Here is a 17,222-nt window from a genome sequence, read left to right on the forward strand (position 1 = left end):
TAGTTAAAGAAGCTTCTTTCTGAGCTATCAGTTTCATGCTGTCCTGTAAATCAAGCTGGGATTTACAAAAAAAATTCCTGTATTTCAGCCATAACATTATATCTAAGCATTACCTGCTCATTGTGTATTGAGTTGGTGTTTTCAGAAAAGAATGCATAAAAATATGGCAAGAAAAAATGTGTTTATTATAAAATTAACCTAATTTTCAGGTTTTCATAAATAAAGAAAATTATTTGTAAATGTTATCAACTGTAAAATTGTGTTAGCTTCAAAACTATTGGATTTAAACCTGTGGAAAAGGGAAGAAATACTCCATTTAAAAAGTAAATGGTAGTAAATTGAAAATGTTTGAAATATTGAATGCCATTCTGGACATTCTACCTTGAAGGAAATACTTCTATTCTATTAATGGAAAACAACAAAAAAAGTGTAGTTAGAAGGATGGCAAATTGATAAGTATAAAAGTTACATAATTTACCAAAAACAACATTGTAAACATACTGGGTGACATGGATATAATTTGGAGGTAATAGGAGGAACATAAACAGAGAAAGAATCAGGTTGAACTCTTACAGCAAATGTTGTTATGAACTTGTACAATTTCTGGAAATAAAAATAACAGTTTTTTGACTAAACCAAATTAGAAAACCTAATAAGAGCTACCAAAATAGATTCCTCCGCTGATCAGTGGTGGGGTAAAAGTCTTCCAACAACAGAGATTCTCCAGCTTCTGTAACTGTAAAAGTGTTATCACGATGCAGAAATGCATACCTTAAATTTCTCTCCTGCACACAAAGTGGTCCTGTCAGAGATGTTACCAGTGACTATTTTCAAAACTACATGTTTTTAAGTTTAATGTCAATATCATGGCTCATATTGTCAAGTGGCTGAACTGACTTACAGGTTTTGAAAGTGCTGGGTTCCCTCTAATGGGAATTCTACCACTTGAATTCTGGCTAAAAATTTCACTTTGAAGCCAAAATTTTAAGAACCAGGGTCATCACCTGCTTCTCTCATAGGTCCAATATAATGCACTTTCCTGTTTATCTTAACACAAATGTATATTTTGTGACATTCTTTTCAGATCATCTGAAGAATTCAATGCTTTATACTAAGTTCAGCTTGCAGTGTTCAGTGTTTCTGGAGAGAAAAAGGTAGGATGTTCATAATTGTGTTCACCACTTTTTCATTAATCTAAAAAGTATTGAAATTTCTTTTGACTTCTGAGTACACTGAGAAACATGGGAAAGGGTAAGCTGCCTCCTAGAAGTCTGAAGTTTTGGAAATGGGAAGGATGGACATTTCAGGTGTTGGTGGTTTTTTTTTTTTTTTTTTTTTTTTTTTTTTTTTTTTTTTTTTTTGTCTCTTTTTTTCCCCTAGCTGCTATAAGGTTCTCATGAATTGATTTAACCCAATACCTTTATAGAAGATTGCCATGGGGTGCATCTTTTTTCAGGTGGAAATATGTTGCTTCCAGATGATAGAAAAGGTAAACAAAGCATCACAAACTTCTGTAGTGGCATATATATTTCTAATAAAGTGTATCATATCAAATAAGAAGGAATTGTTACTCCAAGGTGAGTCTTTAAAGACAATAAAGTTATGTTGTCCATGCTGATTTTCTGGGGGGTTAGTTTGTTTTTGGTTTGGGATTGTTGTTTGATTAGGTTTTGTTTTGTTTTATTTAATTCCTGGTGAGATATACAGTTCAGCACTGCTGGAACATTCTACTGATTGAACAGAGTACACTTTGGATTTATAATGAAATATCAAAGTGCAAATATTTTATGGTTCATCCATGAAATTAATAGAAATATTTGTAACTGAAAAGTCATACTGTTTTTCCTGTCCTTGCGTATGATTTTTAAGTCAACTCTTTTTAAACACTTATGTTGTTCTTTTGTCATGTTTGAAACAGTTATAATGAGTTAATAGTTATAATGAGTTAATTTAATTGCACAGCTAGATCAAGCCATACAAACTTGAGGAGGGAAAAATACACACACATATATATGTATATTTACTTTAGAAAATGTATCAGTGTATGTGTCAATTCTACTTTGTCTAGTGATACTCAGCAAGATGAATAAAAAAGATCGTGTATAATCAAATGTACCAGCTGTGGCATCACCCAGGGGGAGGAACTAAATTCCTGGTTCAGAGACTTTTTTCATCATGTGATTTTTTTGTGCAATGGACATAAGGGAAAAGTGCAGCCTGTATTTTGGTAATTGTGCTATTTGCATTCTTCTAAATACAGGAAAAACTGTGTTGCAATCCATGGACTAGAGGATACAGTAACATTAACATCTGTGACACCAGAAAGAAGAGTGAAAAACTTTAATTTTGATGACCTTTGTGTTGAAAATAGCATATCTCTTCCACAGCTTATTGCAAAACCCAAAATTATTACTAGGTGTCAAGGGTGATATTTGGGTAGGAAATGAGTCCCTAACAATCACTTTAAATATAAGCATATTTTTGTTCCTGGAGGCAATAATACAATTTGTTGAGATACTCATTATCTGTAATTTTTGAATCTCTAACCTGCGGACAGTAGTTTTGTCCTCACAAATTGCTGCTGGCTGTGTGCCCTTTCCACTGTAAATTTCCACTGTAAGTGGGAAATTATAAGAAAGTTGCATTTCTGTGTTCATGAGTCTTTCTGAATTACATTAAGCCTTTAAATTATTTTTCTTTGCTTAGAATACTTCCATAATGCATATGTGTCAAATGTTCAGATCATGCTGTAAAATGACCCCACCTTTTCAGGGGGTCGTTGTGCTCAGTGGGAGTTACTGATCATGAAGCATCTGTCTTGTCATTATGTTTGACATGGAATTGCTAAGAAACTGAAAAGGAGCATAAATTCCAAATTCAGTAGTATAACGTTACTTGCCTTTTACTTTAAGGCATTCTTGGCACTTCTGGCATGCCAGAGGGGATGACATATGAGCAGTTGCAGGTAAGCTGTATATTTACCTATATGCATTTATTTATTACTCTTAATGAACGTAAGTCACTGAAATTAATTCTTTTATGTTGTAGACTCTAATTGAAGAGGTCATAGAGGAAAGTGATTATTACAGTTTCTCTTCTTCAGGTCAGTCTAGTCAATTTAAAAAGGAAAGGTTAATTATGATGTGCTCAACCCAAATGTATCATCCACATGTTTATGTGACTGCAATTCACTTTAAACTTAGTGCAGTATGTGGTTTATTATAATACATGGATGCATGGACTGGAAGAAATATATGTAGGACATATTAGCCGATCTAAGCAGCTTTTTTTGGGCACATCTGTTTTCTTCATTCAGAAGAAAGAGTTGTACAAGTGTGGCAGCTTTTTTTCCCACATAAACTCACATCTGAACAAAAGGTTAATTACATAGAAGTATATTGTATTTTAACACTCTGTCGTTACCGGGCTTAAAGGATAAAGCTGATACGTTTAGCAAAATATTGGAGTACAGTGCAAAAACCAGTGTAAGTGTTAACTAGCACAAAAGTTCAGGGGATGAAAAAAGACGTGGTATGTCGCCTTGCCCACGAGACTAGACACCGCCAAAGGTAGAGGAAGAGTCTTGACTCTCTGGCTTGGTGGATAGCTCTGCTTTTATTCTTATGTCTTGCTCGGCCTTGAGACCCTATCCAATGGAAAGCTGGTGCCAGAGAGTGCTGGCCCCTCCCCTGCTGTGGGTTTTTCCCCCAGGGGTGGGGCCCATAGGCGAGACCCAGAGGCCTCCCCAATCAGTGTTCAGTGGGAGGAAACAAGATTAGGTTACATCTCAGTGAGGGGGCTGTGCACAGCTGGGCAGGGACTGATATAAAAGAACATTACAAATATAAACCCAATTAATGCACCACAACAGTGGTGGTCTTTGGAACTAGGCAAATGCTTTGTCTTCAAGATGGTATATCTTTCCTGCAGGAAATTTTTGGCACAAGAACGAAAATATATTACTCATATTTTTCACCTGATATCCTATTATTTATCATCTCAAGTATCCTTTAATGCAAAAAAAAACCAAACCAAAACCCAAAACCACCTACTTCAATCAAGTCTATTCTTGTCTCTACATTAATAACCATTTAAAGTCTGGGAAACTGCAATTAGGTTTCCTAAAACAAATAAACAAACATAAACCCTCCCCACTCCTTGCCCTCCCTATTGTAAGTATTAAGATAGGTTTTAAGAATTTACAGTTCCTGGTGTCTCAGCAGTATTTTTTAGTTATTTTTTATCTCTGCAAAGTTCTTGGTATGGTTCAAGCTCAAAAAAATTCTGATGGTAGTCTGAATATATCTATAAGCTACTCATTAAATTGGTATTTCAACTTGCAAGTGTCTTGCATCTGCCAGCTCAAAGTATTGAAAATTACAATTCAACTCTCCCAAAATAAAATAATGGTTCAATCTTTAAACCTTCAGGGTGTATTTGAATTATGTTTACAGATTACTTTTTCATCCATGAGGTCTTACAAACTTTATAAATGTTTTCAAGTATTTTAAAAGTTTTGCCCTAATGACAAGCTCCCAGGATTTGATGCTGTAGAAAAAGTATCACATAACTTATGAAAAAAAAAAAAAAAAAAAAAAAAAAAAACAACAACACATCAAGGTCTACCAAGTCCTATTATAAATATACAAATATGTTGTAATTTTATAGGCATTTATCTCACAGACTAGTAAGAATTGTCCTACTTAAATTAAGTGTAATGAAGGAGGTGAATGTTCTGAATATGGACTTCAGTGGGTTTTTTTACAAGAACTACTACAAAGATAAGGTATCTATTAAAGGAACTCAGAATCACAGTGACTCTCATTTTGAAAGGACATATAAAGACTGAGTCCAACTTCCTGCTCCTCACAGGACTTCCTAAAACTAAGCCATATGACCAAGAGTATCATCCAGATACTCCTTGAGCTCAGACAGGCTTGGTGCTGTGATCACTTGCCTGGGGAGACAGTTCCAGTGAGGAGCCTTTTCCTCATGGCCAGTCTGAATTTCCCTTAGCACAACTTCATTTCATTCCCTTGTGTCCTATTGCTGTAAATGTAATTGCTGAGATGTAGAGCACCCTTCAAGACTGCAGGCACATACTTGGAACTTTCAGCATATGAACTGGAACTTTCAACATATGAGCGCCACAGAAATGCACATGGGACTAACAGCAGGGAAATAATTAACTGTCTTTTTTCCTGATTTATTCAGAACTCTCTTTCTGCTCTGCTGGAATTCCTTGGAGAGTAGCTGTTCTGCAGAAAACTAACTTAAGATTCTAAATCTTTAAAAATGTTATTTTAAGGGAGGCATTAAAAAAATATCCTTCATAGCTACATGGGATGACAGTGTAGTATAAGGAACTCATCTTGATCCTGCAGAAGGAAATGGGTGAAAGAGCAAGCAGTACATTTCAACACATATCTTTGGTCTGGAGAAGGCCAGGGATATTCATCCTTAATCACATTGATGGATGCGCTATGTCTGATTTTCACAGGAGCACAGGAAAATTGGAAAGCACATTTTTTTTTTCCCCCTGAGTCACACAATTTCTTTAACAGCACCTGTAGTATCTTATCCACAATCAGTGCTGATCTGTGTTCTCTTCATGGGATTCGTAGCAAAGACAAAATTGATTTTCGAGTGCATTTTGGAGGAATGGAGTGAAATCTCCTCACAGGTGTGAATCTCCTTAGAAGCTGAGATGTATGTTGTTTAGATTTCATGGGTTTGTGGGGTTTTTTGTTTTTTTGTTTGTTTGTTTGTTTTAATTGCTTAGATTTGTTAATGGTGTGCATATGACAGCTATTGCAGATTTTTCCTGACTCCACTGCATGTGTGTCACTACAGCGTGTCCTGGCTTTAGCTGGCAGATACAAGACAGTTGTACTGCAACCCTGTTGTTGGTCTGTCACCAGCAACTTGTTTTCTCACTGTCCTTTTTGTGGTGGATTGACCGTGGCTGGATGCCAGGTACCCACCACAGCTGCTCTGTCACTCCCCTCTACAGCTGGGCAGGGGAGAGAAAATACAACAAAAGGTTCATTAATTGAGATAAGGTCAGGGAGAGATGTCACTCACCAATCCCTGTCACAGGCAGAACAGACTCAACTTGAGGATATTAGCTGAATTTATTACCGATCACAATCAGAGCAGGATAATAAGAAGCAAAACAAATCTTAAAAACACTTCCCCCACTCCCCTCTCTCCTTCCTGGGCTTTACCTCCTCCCCCAAAAGGGTGCAGGGAATAGGGGTTACAGTCAGTTCATCACAGGTTGTTCCTGCTGCTGTTCAGGGAGAGGAGCCCTTCCCCTGCTCCACTTTGGGGTTGCTCCCCACAGTGGAGACAGTTCACAAACCTCTCCAGTCTGAGTGCTTCCCATGGGTCACAGTTCTTCACAAACTGCCCCAATGTGGGTCACTTTTCCATGGGGTGCAGTCCTTCAAGAACAGCCTGCTGCAGTGTGTGTCCTCCACAGGATCACAACTCCTTCCAGGAAACCTGCTCCAGCATGGGCTCCTCTCTCCATCTCCATGGGTCTTCAAATCCCTGCCAGGAGCCTGTTAGAGCCTCCCATGGGTTCACAGCCTTCTCTCAGGCATTTACCTCCAGTGTGGGTCTCCCCCACAGGCTGCAGGTGGATCTCTGCACTCCCATGGATCTCCCTGGGCTGCAGGGCGCAGCTGTCTCTCACCATGGGCTGCACCACGGGCTGCAGGGGAATCTCAGCTCCAGTGCCTGGAGAAGCTTCTGCCCCTCCTTTCTCCACTGACCTTGGTGTCTGCAGAGCTGTTGTTCTCACATATTCCTCTCACTCTGCTCTTCTCTGAGCACAACTAAGTCTGAACAATAACTTATTTTCCTTTTAAATCTGTTATCACAGAGGCATTATCACCATCTCTGATGGGCTCAGCCTTGGCCAGCAGCAGCCCTGGAGCTGGCAGGCATTGGCTCCATCAGACATGGGGGATGCTTCTGGCAGCTTCTCACAGAAACCACTCCAGTAGCCTTCCACTACCACTGCAAACCCAGTATGAATACTATTGAATACTATTATTTGCTGTGATGCATAATTATTTTTGGTTCTCCTGTCACTGTTATGTTGTTTCCCAGACAGGGTTCTGCTCCCAAATAACTTGTATTTTTTCCTCCAGAAAATGGACAGACCATGCTTTAGCCTTGGCTGTCAAAAACATGTCTATATTTCCAGAGAACTTGCCATGTTTTCTAAAGTGTGTTCTGCTTAGTGCCATTCAGAACTTTTAGAACTTAAGGATTTTTTTTTTTTTTTTTTCTACTCACACTCTCCTCAAATAGCCAGAATCCCATTTCGATAGCTGTCCAGTAGTGAATGATTCATTTGGCTAGCAGACATGAATCATTAGGTTTCACCTCAAACTCTCAGAACAACATAAGCAAGCTAGAAGAACAAATAAGTTTCCTGAGCTGCGCTGCAAGTCACTTATCGGTGTCCACCACTACTTGGTTTCGTTCCATTCCACAGTAATTGGTTTGTAAGCCCTCACAACAGCATCCCATCAGCCATTCTTGCCTAAAGCTGTTTTGAGCCTGGCTCTGCCTTCTCTCTTTTACATACAGTGAGATATTTCAGAAGCAACTGCAAATTTTCCAGCAGAACCACAATCCATCCTGTGGTGTTCCTGTGATCCTCTTCTTAGAAAAATGTTCACAGAGGAGCTTTAGAAAAAAGTACTTAGAGTAATGAATGTCTGTATCTTGTTTGCTTTAGCAATATATAGGGCAGTACTATTTTTAAACTTACTTATATTACATTAAAAGCTTTTCGTTTAGACTGGGTTTTTCATTTTATAAGTTGTAATGATGCAGCATGTGTGGTTCTTTCCCAGTGGAAACAGAATGACAGTGCTTCTAGCAGGAAACAAATTGCCTTCCCTTCAGTTCATGATATGTTTCTGGGTTGTCTAGTAGAAATGAGAAGGAAGAGAACTTCAAGGCTCAAAAGTCCTTAGAAAGCACATCAAAACACCACAAACTTGATTTCTGAGATTGCAAATGTTTAAAGATGTTTTTCATTTTAGGGCCAAATTTCTTCATGCTTTCTGACCAAGTTAACATTGACATTTTCCATTCCATATATTGTACAGCTACAAGGTGAATCCCGGTTTAGAACAAAGAACTGTTCTTTCAGCCATTGTGTGCTATGGCTAAAAGCATTACTAAATGCAGAATAATTAGCTAGATATCATAATGTAATCTTCTACCTCACTGTGGAACACACTTTATAGAGAATATTCTGAAAATATGTTGTATTTATTTTCTGGTTTGGGGGAACTTATATTCATTGTGTTTTTCTCCTGTCAATGTTGCACCTTGCTGTGCCCTTCTGAAACTCCAAGAATAAAAGACAGGAAACCAAACCTTAAGTCAGGTGATGGCATGAAAATTGTAGTAGGACAAATACACTCTATAAATAGTTAAAAATAATTCAAGCAACTTGACTGGGTGATGAGAGAAACATGAATTCTTTAGAAACTGACAGCTTCATAAGAATAATGTCATGCTGCTTTTTTTACCCTATTTTCATTATAGTAGTAATTACTATCTCAATACCAGTCATTTCATGGGGATTAATGACCAGCTGAGGATAATGACCCTCAGCTTTATCTTGCATAATCAACTTGTGCCCATTTATCACTAATCTCCTGAAATTACTCAGCACTCCAATTGTATTACTTATTTATACAGAAATTTGGTAAACATGCATAAAAAGACCCTGTAATGTTTCCAAATTATTCCGCTCACATCCATTGTGCCACTCATTCTTTTTTCCACCTTCTGATTTAATATTATATTGCACAAGAGGCAAGCTCCTTGTTTGTGAGGCCTATGAATAAGGCAGTGAATACCAGTTTCAAAATTTCATCCTGATTTCTTATATTAAAGTACGCATGTAATACCCAAATTCATGCAGAAATCTATTTTTAATAAATTGCTTGAAGAGACCTAAGCTAAGCAGAAACTCAGTTATAAGAGAAAATGCTGTGGTCAGAGACGGGAGATGTGTTCAGCTGAGTGCTGTAGCTCTGTTGTGTTTTCACTCTCATGGGCAGCCTCAGCAGCACACAACCACTTGCTCACTCTCCTGTGGTAAGAAAAGTGAGACAACTGGAAGAATAAAAGTGAAAAAGCTCTTGGCTTGAGGTAAAGACAGTTTAATAAGTAAAGCAGAATCTGCACCTGCAAGCAATGCAAAAGAAAGAATTCATTCTCTGCTTCCCAACAGCAGGCAGGCTGAGCCATTTCCAGGAAAGAAGGACTACATCGCCTCTCATCACTGCTTGGGAAGACAAGTGCCAAAACTCCAAATATATCACCCTGCCCTTCCCTCTTCTTTCCTTCAGCTTTTATTGCAGAGTGTGATGCCACATGGTGTGGAACATCCCTTTGGTCTGTTGGGGTCGGCTGTCCTGGCTGTGTCCCTTCCCAGCTTCTTGTGCGCTCCCCGCCTAAGCATTGCTGTGGTGGTGAGGGATGCTAAAGTGGCTCTGGTGCTGTGTAAGTGTTGTTCAGCAATAACTAAAACACTGGTATGTTGTCAACACTGTTTTCAGCACAAATCCAAAACATAGCAGCATGCATATTATGGTGAAGAAATCTAACTCTAACCCAGCCAAAAGCATACAAGCTCAGATGACCATGTCTGTGAGGAATGCTTCGTTTGTTTTGCAGGAAGAAAAATGGTTGCAGTGCAAGTAAGACTAGAAGGAAACAGGCTTTGTAATCAATTGCATATATTGATACATTGTCACACATAATTTCTTAACTTTTTTCAGTGAAATTTATTCCATTGTTGCTGACATTTTAGAAATAGAGAAGCAACTAATTTTGTCATAAGAAAGAGCTATTTCATGAACAGCAAAACTGTCAAGTCTGGCTCTAATGATAGCTATACATTTTTAACTGCTCAAAGAATATCTCAAGGTATTATCCCCAGAAGGATTATATAGCTCAGGAATGACAGAAAATTCTGAACTGTGCCTGTTTGAAGCAGCCCTCATTTATATTTGGTGTATGGTCCATAATTTGAAAATAGAAATGTATTAGTGGAGCTTGTTCTGCCTGCACTTTTACCATGTTAATTAAGTATTCTTCAATGTAATGTACCTCTTTAATTCTGTTAGATGGCTAACGGATTCAAATTTGTACTTCGTTTAGTTAATGTTTTTTTAATGTTCTAGAACATGCCGAACTAGACAATAGATGACAGTACAGAGCTCCAACACTCCTGGAATCTAAAGCAGATCTTTTGACTCAGTGATATCTAGGTGATTTAAGACATTCTGCTCCTTTTATTCTCGTCTGGAACCATTTCCTCTAATGTTGCCAGATACCTGTTGTTTTCTACTTCCAAATGGTTGTCTATGTAGATTCCTAGTTCTCACACATACAAAAGACTGTTTTGACCAGCAAGTCATACCAACATTCTGCTGAATTGTACTTCTCCCCAAGGAGGTAAAAAAGTTTGCCAAAGCACAGAAGTTCTTTTTACTGTTACTGCTATTGTAATTGTTATTTTGCTATTATTACTATCATCATCATCGCTACTAAACATTCATGGCTGCCAGTCTTTCACTGATCCCCCTGCAGTTCTGATGGCTGCCAGCTGAGGGTCTGTGCGGCACTCTAAGTTTCCAGCCGATTTCCACAGACCAGCGTTCGCATCACCTTTTGAGTCAGTTGTCCTTCCACTAAGAGGCAGTATTGGCCTATCTTTCCTAAGTCACGGATCCTGCAGAAATTAAAAGCCACACGAAAACCCGGTGTAACAATTGATCCTAGCTTTAATTTCATCCAGCTCCTGGGGTTAGACAGTGACTAATATTCGTCACATTGATGAATACAGAGAGTTCCAATGACAAACATTTGGCCATGAGATGGATTAAAAGACACTCGCTGGACAGGGTTCACTGCTGCACATGGTGATTGTCACAGTGTGACTTTTCATGCTTGCTAGAGAGATAATTTTAACCAAGTTGTTACAGCTGCACAGATATTAGGCTGCATTCAGAAGATACGTGTTCAGGTTTCATGGTAATGGCAGAAATCTACAGAAATCGTGACTTCTAAACTAGGAAAAATGTATGCTTTGGATTTTAGGGTATTACAGCTCTTCATATAAAAATCAAATGGTCAGGTGTGAAAAACTTATGGCTAACTATATTTTTAGAGAATTGCAGAAATGTTCTGGTTATTTCATGGGTGACCAGTAAGCTAACAACAAAGAGAATTTGATTTTTTTTTTTTCCTGGTATTACAGTACCATAATAAGACATTTTCCCCACTTTGATTAGAATGTCAGTATTTTTATTTTTATTTTTATTTTTATTTTTATTTTTATTTTTATTTTTATTTTTATTTTTAATTTTGGCTTGTTTTTCCTGTGAGTCAGAATGAAAAGGACTGTAGAAGAGACTGTTTGTTTCTCTTTAAAAACTAGTCTAGCATCAAGACTGCTAGACTTGGCTCATAGTAATGCTGCTAGGTATAAAAGATGGATAACCTGGCTGTTATTTATGACATTGTGTGGTGTAGAACAGAGAAGTGATCCATCTGGTGCAAGTACCAGAATAACCTGATCGTGTGGTAGGATTGTAATTGATGCAAAACCTCTTCCGTCACTCAAGCTGAGGGTTATCTTTAGCAAGGAGACATGCAGAAAGGTGCATTTCACATGTTTTTGGAAAAATTGAAAGAGAATCTGGCCTGAGTTTAGGCTGACTGGTAGGTACCAAGTAATTGATACAGTTCAGTGATGCACAGACAAAATTAAGTGGTCTCGTGACACTAGAAATGCCTGAAGTCCACACTGCCTGTAGAAAAGGTACCTCTTTATGAAGCTGTCCATCGGCATTTGGACTGTGGGAATGACTGTTTTCAACAGTGGGCAGATGGCTCTGGTCTCTTCCAGAGATCACGTGCCCTGAGTTCTCAGACATTCTTCTATGAGCTCTCCATCTTTGAGTGGAAGCTCAAGAACAAGTCTGTCATCACAGATTTGTTTGGCCAAGATAAGATGGGTTTGTTCTTGCGGTTCTGAAGCAGGTCTTTCTACCAATTTGATGAAAAGGTTTAAGAACAACTACTGTGCTTTGGAGATGTCTGCATGGTGGAAATTGTGCTTAGAGCATAGATAAAGTCTGTCGAAGAACATCAAATAATAACACCTTCCTACTTAAGCTGGCTCAGAAAGATCAGTGTAGTCTAAAATCATTCTTATGCAGGCATTCTCATACAGCTACTGTGAACTTAACACTTTCAGTTGAAATAAAGGGGAAGTTTTTTGGTTTTACTTTTTTTTTTTTTTTTTTTTTTTTGGTTGGGTCTGGGTTTTTTGGGGTGGGGTGTTGGGTTTTTGTTGTTGTTTGTTTGGTTTGATTTGGTTTGATTTGCTTGGCTTGTTTGGGGTTTTTTTACACTTTAATAGTTTGGTCCTGCTGGTCAGTTTAGCTGACAAGAATGTAATATTCTTCTGTGTCATAGCAAGATGGAGTTTAAAGGTATTTTGAGAACTGTCAGACTAAGTAAAAAACAATCTGAAAGTTTGGGAAAAAATAGAAGATGAAATTGACCTCAGTGTTCAGAAATCAGGGCTGTACAAAGATAAATCCTTTTTTACCTGTTTCAAGATCTCCTTAATGACAATGACTATAGGAGGAATTGCACAGAGTTACATAGGTGGGTGTTTTGATATAGGGGTGCAAGACAGAACAAAAGCTATTCCAGGATAGTACTAACAGGCACAGTGTTCCTCTAAATACTGTAGTTGTGTCCATTGTTTTTGAATGCTCCCTTTTTACTAGCAGAACATCCATTTACTGATAAGGGAAAGTCAAATCTTCATGTTTCTGCTCCATAAAGATAATTTTTAGGTCTCATCATGGTACCAACTACCGTTTTAAAAGTTAATTTGAAAGGTTCTACTTAGACAAATCATGGGAAAATTATATAAAAAGAAGGAATAACTGGTTTTCTTACTGTGACGTATCAGTAAACCTTCTTAATCTTCTGAGTTTTCCACATTTTCAGGGAGTTCTACAGTTCTAGAATTCTGTGCCATGGAAGATTTTAGCCTCTACAGCACTAAATGAAGGCATTGAAGATAAGAAACTTTGGCCTACCTTGTTTGGCCATCTTAAAAACATTCTAGTGTTGTTTTCTTTATTAACTTGTGGTTTATAGCAAGGATTAGCCAGAAAAGTACTTTTTTTTCTTTCTTTCTTTCTTTCTTTTCTTTTTTTTTTCTTTTTTCTTTTTTTTTTTTTTTTTTCCCTCACAGATATGATTTTCATCCTTCACTTAAGAAATCTGTGCCAGTGTCATAATTTCAAGTAAACCCAGAATAGTAGGAGTATGCTTATAGTAGCCTTAATAGAGTACTGAAATATCTGGAGTATTGTCAGGTCAAGTCTAGACATCAGAACAGAAAGTCTAGACAAAAGAACAGATGTTTCATCATCTTGAGATAATGCCTGGGCAGAGAACTGATAAGGAAAAACTTATAAGATAGAAGCTAGGAAATGAGCATACATCCAGTCCAGAGACAAGAACAACAGGAGATGGAATGCAGGAATTCTGAGAAGGGGATTGGTATGTGCAGAAAGAAGAACCACCTGTAGCTGGGACTGACCAAGAGAAGAGTGAATGGTTTGCAGGTGGTAGGTGCGGGGGCAGTTGGTAGACACAGAACAGGAGTCAGGCTCAAAAGCTCAGACCAAAGGGGATCCAGGGAGAAATTATTACAGCCAGTTATTACAGTCAATATTTAAAAGGGGCTTAGAAGAGGAGGGTGGATTTTTTACCAGCACCTGTAACAATTACATAAGGTAAGGGCCAACAGTTTTAAACTTAAAACAATAGATTTAGATTGGATATAAGGAAGAAGTTTCCTGTGGTGACAATGGTGAGACGCTGGAACAGGTTGCCCAGAGAAGTTGTGGATGTCCTATCCCTGGAAGTGTTCCAAGTCAGATTGGATGGAGTTTTGAGAACCTAATGATAGTCTTCCCTGCCCATGGCAGGAGCATTGACTTACATGATCTTTAAAGACCTTTTCCAGTCACAACCATTTCTGTGACTCTAATTTTTGCACAGATATGGTGCCCCATCAAGGTTTATTTTATCCACGTAACAGGCAAAATGGAAGTTTGCTGTCAGCCTGTACTCCATATGTTTTGTTTTTCCTTGAGTGCATTTGACTTCACAACTTTAATAACAATCTTTCAGCTTAGGGATTTTTATCTACCTTTGTTGAAGTGTGCGTGCAAAACTATAAACTATTTTTCATATTTTTCCTTTCCTCATTCCTGAAATACTTTGATATCGTTCAGTACTTCAGTAATCAAAATAACACTACTTCCCGAGGGACCACATGAATAGAGGGATGTTTGCAAGGCCTTTATGTATCTGAGTTATACAAATTGTATACAAGTAGTCTGAGAAAATTTCAGAAGACGTCTTGCACTTGCATTAGAGACTGGTAGAATTTTGAGACAAAACCAAAACAACCAGTTTTGCTTTTTCACAGCAATGATTATGAGAAATCTTTACACCATATTTTCATAGAATAATTGTAACAGTATAATACATCTTGATTATGAGGCAAGTTTCACTAATATAAAGCTGTCAGATGCAGCTCCATCACTTTCCGTGCCATTTTCCATGTAGCAAGCTAAAGAGAAATTAGAAAAGGAGAAAGAAGTGATGTTAAAGACATGCTTTCAAGTAGTTCTCCATAGTGCTGAAGTTCTTGGGCGTGTTACATCAGCAACATAAGTTTAAGCTGTCCCACAAATACATGATGTTGCATTCAGGCTTCACTGATTATCTGTGGGAGACCTTTGCTCCATGCTGCTCTAATTCTATTTGAGTGCTGTGCAGACTAGTCTATAAGCTTTGAGTCAGAGGATCATTAGACAAAGTAATTCCCTGTGTGTAGCATAAATGATAGAATTTCACCCAGAGATTTCTGCATCAAACTGTTGTAAACTGTGAACTCAAGCTATTCAGTTTGATAGACACTTGAGGTTCCCTGGCTTCTGTATCATGCTCGTACATCAGCTTTCTGCTGGTAGCACAAAAATTGATCCCATGCCTGGTGAGTGTGAATAGTGGGAAATTCTTACTTCCAACTACCTACCATTTTCTTTCCCCCAGGTATCTCTACTCTCCAAAGGGAGCAAAGAGCTATCCAGCAAGAGAAGAGAATGTGTGATTCTGAACAAAGGGTTTGGAATTGTTTCTAATGAAGTCAACCTGCCTGTACTTCAGCAGAGGCTGATTACCAAAGGGTCAAGCTTTGCTCATTGAATAGCATACCGATGTTGAACAGCTTCAAGTATCATTTCCAGATGGTACTCTTTAGCTTTGTTTACAACATAAGCACTTTACAAGAAGCATTGTGAAAAGTGCTTCTAGGTTTATATATCAGGAGAAAAGCACACTTCTCAACAGTACGTATTTTCTATTTTTAGAAAATTTTTTTAAGCTGTTGCACAGTCAGGTTTTCTGTAACAATGCTTTGGTAGCCTTATATATATTCATGTATGCCTTCTGTGTAAAGAAAAAGAGCTTTGTAATATGACTAGACAGAAAATATATGTAGATTCACTGTACCAGAATTAGAACAGATTAAATACCATCAGTATGATTTTAATATTTAGAAGAAACCTCACTTCTTACATTTGGATAGTAGCAAATTCTATTGCTGATGTTAATATTCACTATTTGCGACTGGCTTTGCTTCTGAAATCATTGTTATTTTAAAGCCAGCTGGTTTTACTGCTATTTCTGTCTTCATACTGTATGACTGTAGCCACACATTATATAGATCTGTGTACATAAAATGTATCATGTGCATCTATATACATTTTATATACACATTCATTTTACTCTTTAACAGACTTAAGTAAATTAAATACATTTTTTTCTGCTAATCAGAAATACTAAAGGACACTTCCAAAATTTCAATATTTATTCACTGTGTTAAATGTAGATTAAAATGTCTCACTCCAGTAGCAGAGAAGCTATGTTTCTGTCTACAGTTTAGTAAGAAATTCTTACTAAATGCAAAGGCTTTTCTCTACAGTTGCTACTGTGGCAACCGTAACTGTTTCAAACAACCAGGATGCAGTTGGGTATTATTGTTGTTGAAAATTGTTAGCTTCATAGTCATCACATAATTACTTGTAAGTAATTTGATACAGATGTATGTTGTGTACATTTTTATTTTTCCCCCAGTGGTTAGTTTGTAACTTTAAATAGCTAATTGGCATTCATTTCATAACAATTTAACTGCATAATTTTACCTTTGTGACTTCAATGCCCTGAATTTTGAAGCAGTGAAAAGGAGCCCAGTGGACAATGCAAAAAAACCCCCAAAACAATAGTAATAAAAAATGATCCTCTGTTCACATACACATTACGTTGAAAGTCATCAGGCACTGCCTTTGCATCTATACAATGGTGCAATATTGATAGAAAAGTTCTGTTTAGGGTCAAGGCTTATCATTGCTAAGGTATCACCAGCAGGCAGCTACAGTTTGCACCATGAATCACCATGGATGATGCATTTCCTGCAATGATGTCACTCAAAATCAATTTCTATTCTAGTTCAGAGTTTTAGTTTTAGTTTTGCTTTGCTGGAATGAAGAAAGGGAATGCAGTATGGTTAAATCTGATGGATTATGAAGCAAATCCACACTGTATGTGACTACCAATGGAACTGATTACACGGTTATTTTGTCCAAAATTCTTCATTTAAATTCAACCTTGGTATGTTCTGCTCAAATTGCGTATGAATTCTAATAATAATTTTCCACTGAAATGGCCTATAACAACGTACACTTCAAGTAACCTATTTTAATGTATTTTTTTCAGAAATTTTAATAATTCTAAACTGCCAGTGTGCACTGAATGCTTTAGAAATACTTTTGACTTTATTTCAAGCGTGTTTTGAAGTATCATTGTTTATATTTTGTCTGGATTTGTATGATATTAATTTATAATTTATAACATTGTTTTTGTTGAGAAATAGAATATAAATAATTACTCTTGGTGTTTTTTGAAATGTGTTTTCAGTGCTTTTAATTTTGGAGCAAATTTTGTGCTTGTTTTGGTGACTGTGAGAGGTGCAATACTAGGTAGTGGCCAGCAGAGGGGCAGACTGCTCTGCAGCA

General features: G+C 37.5%; 1 protein-coding gene across 1 annotated transcript in view; it reads left to right on the forward strand.

Moving 5' to 3' along the window:
• Nucleotides 1-5,670, forward strand: part of NEK10 (NIMA related kinase 10) — an 83,364-nt gene extending 77,694 nt beyond the window's left edge. The window contains 4 exon segments of the mRNA XM_040059980.1: nucleotides 1,381-1,489; nucleotides 2,913-2,965; nucleotides 3,049-3,103; nucleotides 5,522-5,670. Of these exon segments, the coding sequence (XP_039915914.1) occupies nucleotides 1,381-1,489; nucleotides 2,913-2,965; nucleotides 3,049-3,103; nucleotides 5,522-5,670 (366 nt within the window).
• Nucleotides 5,671-17,222: the final 11,552 nt, after the last annotated feature.

This window comes from Hirundo rustica, chromosome 1 (assembly GCF_015227805.2).
Source record: "Hirundo rustica isolate bHirRus1 chromosome 1, bHirRus1.pri.v3, whole genome shotgun sequence".
Lineage (NCBI taxonomy): Eukaryota > Metazoa > Chordata > Aves > Passeriformes > Hirundinidae > Hirundo > Hirundo rustica.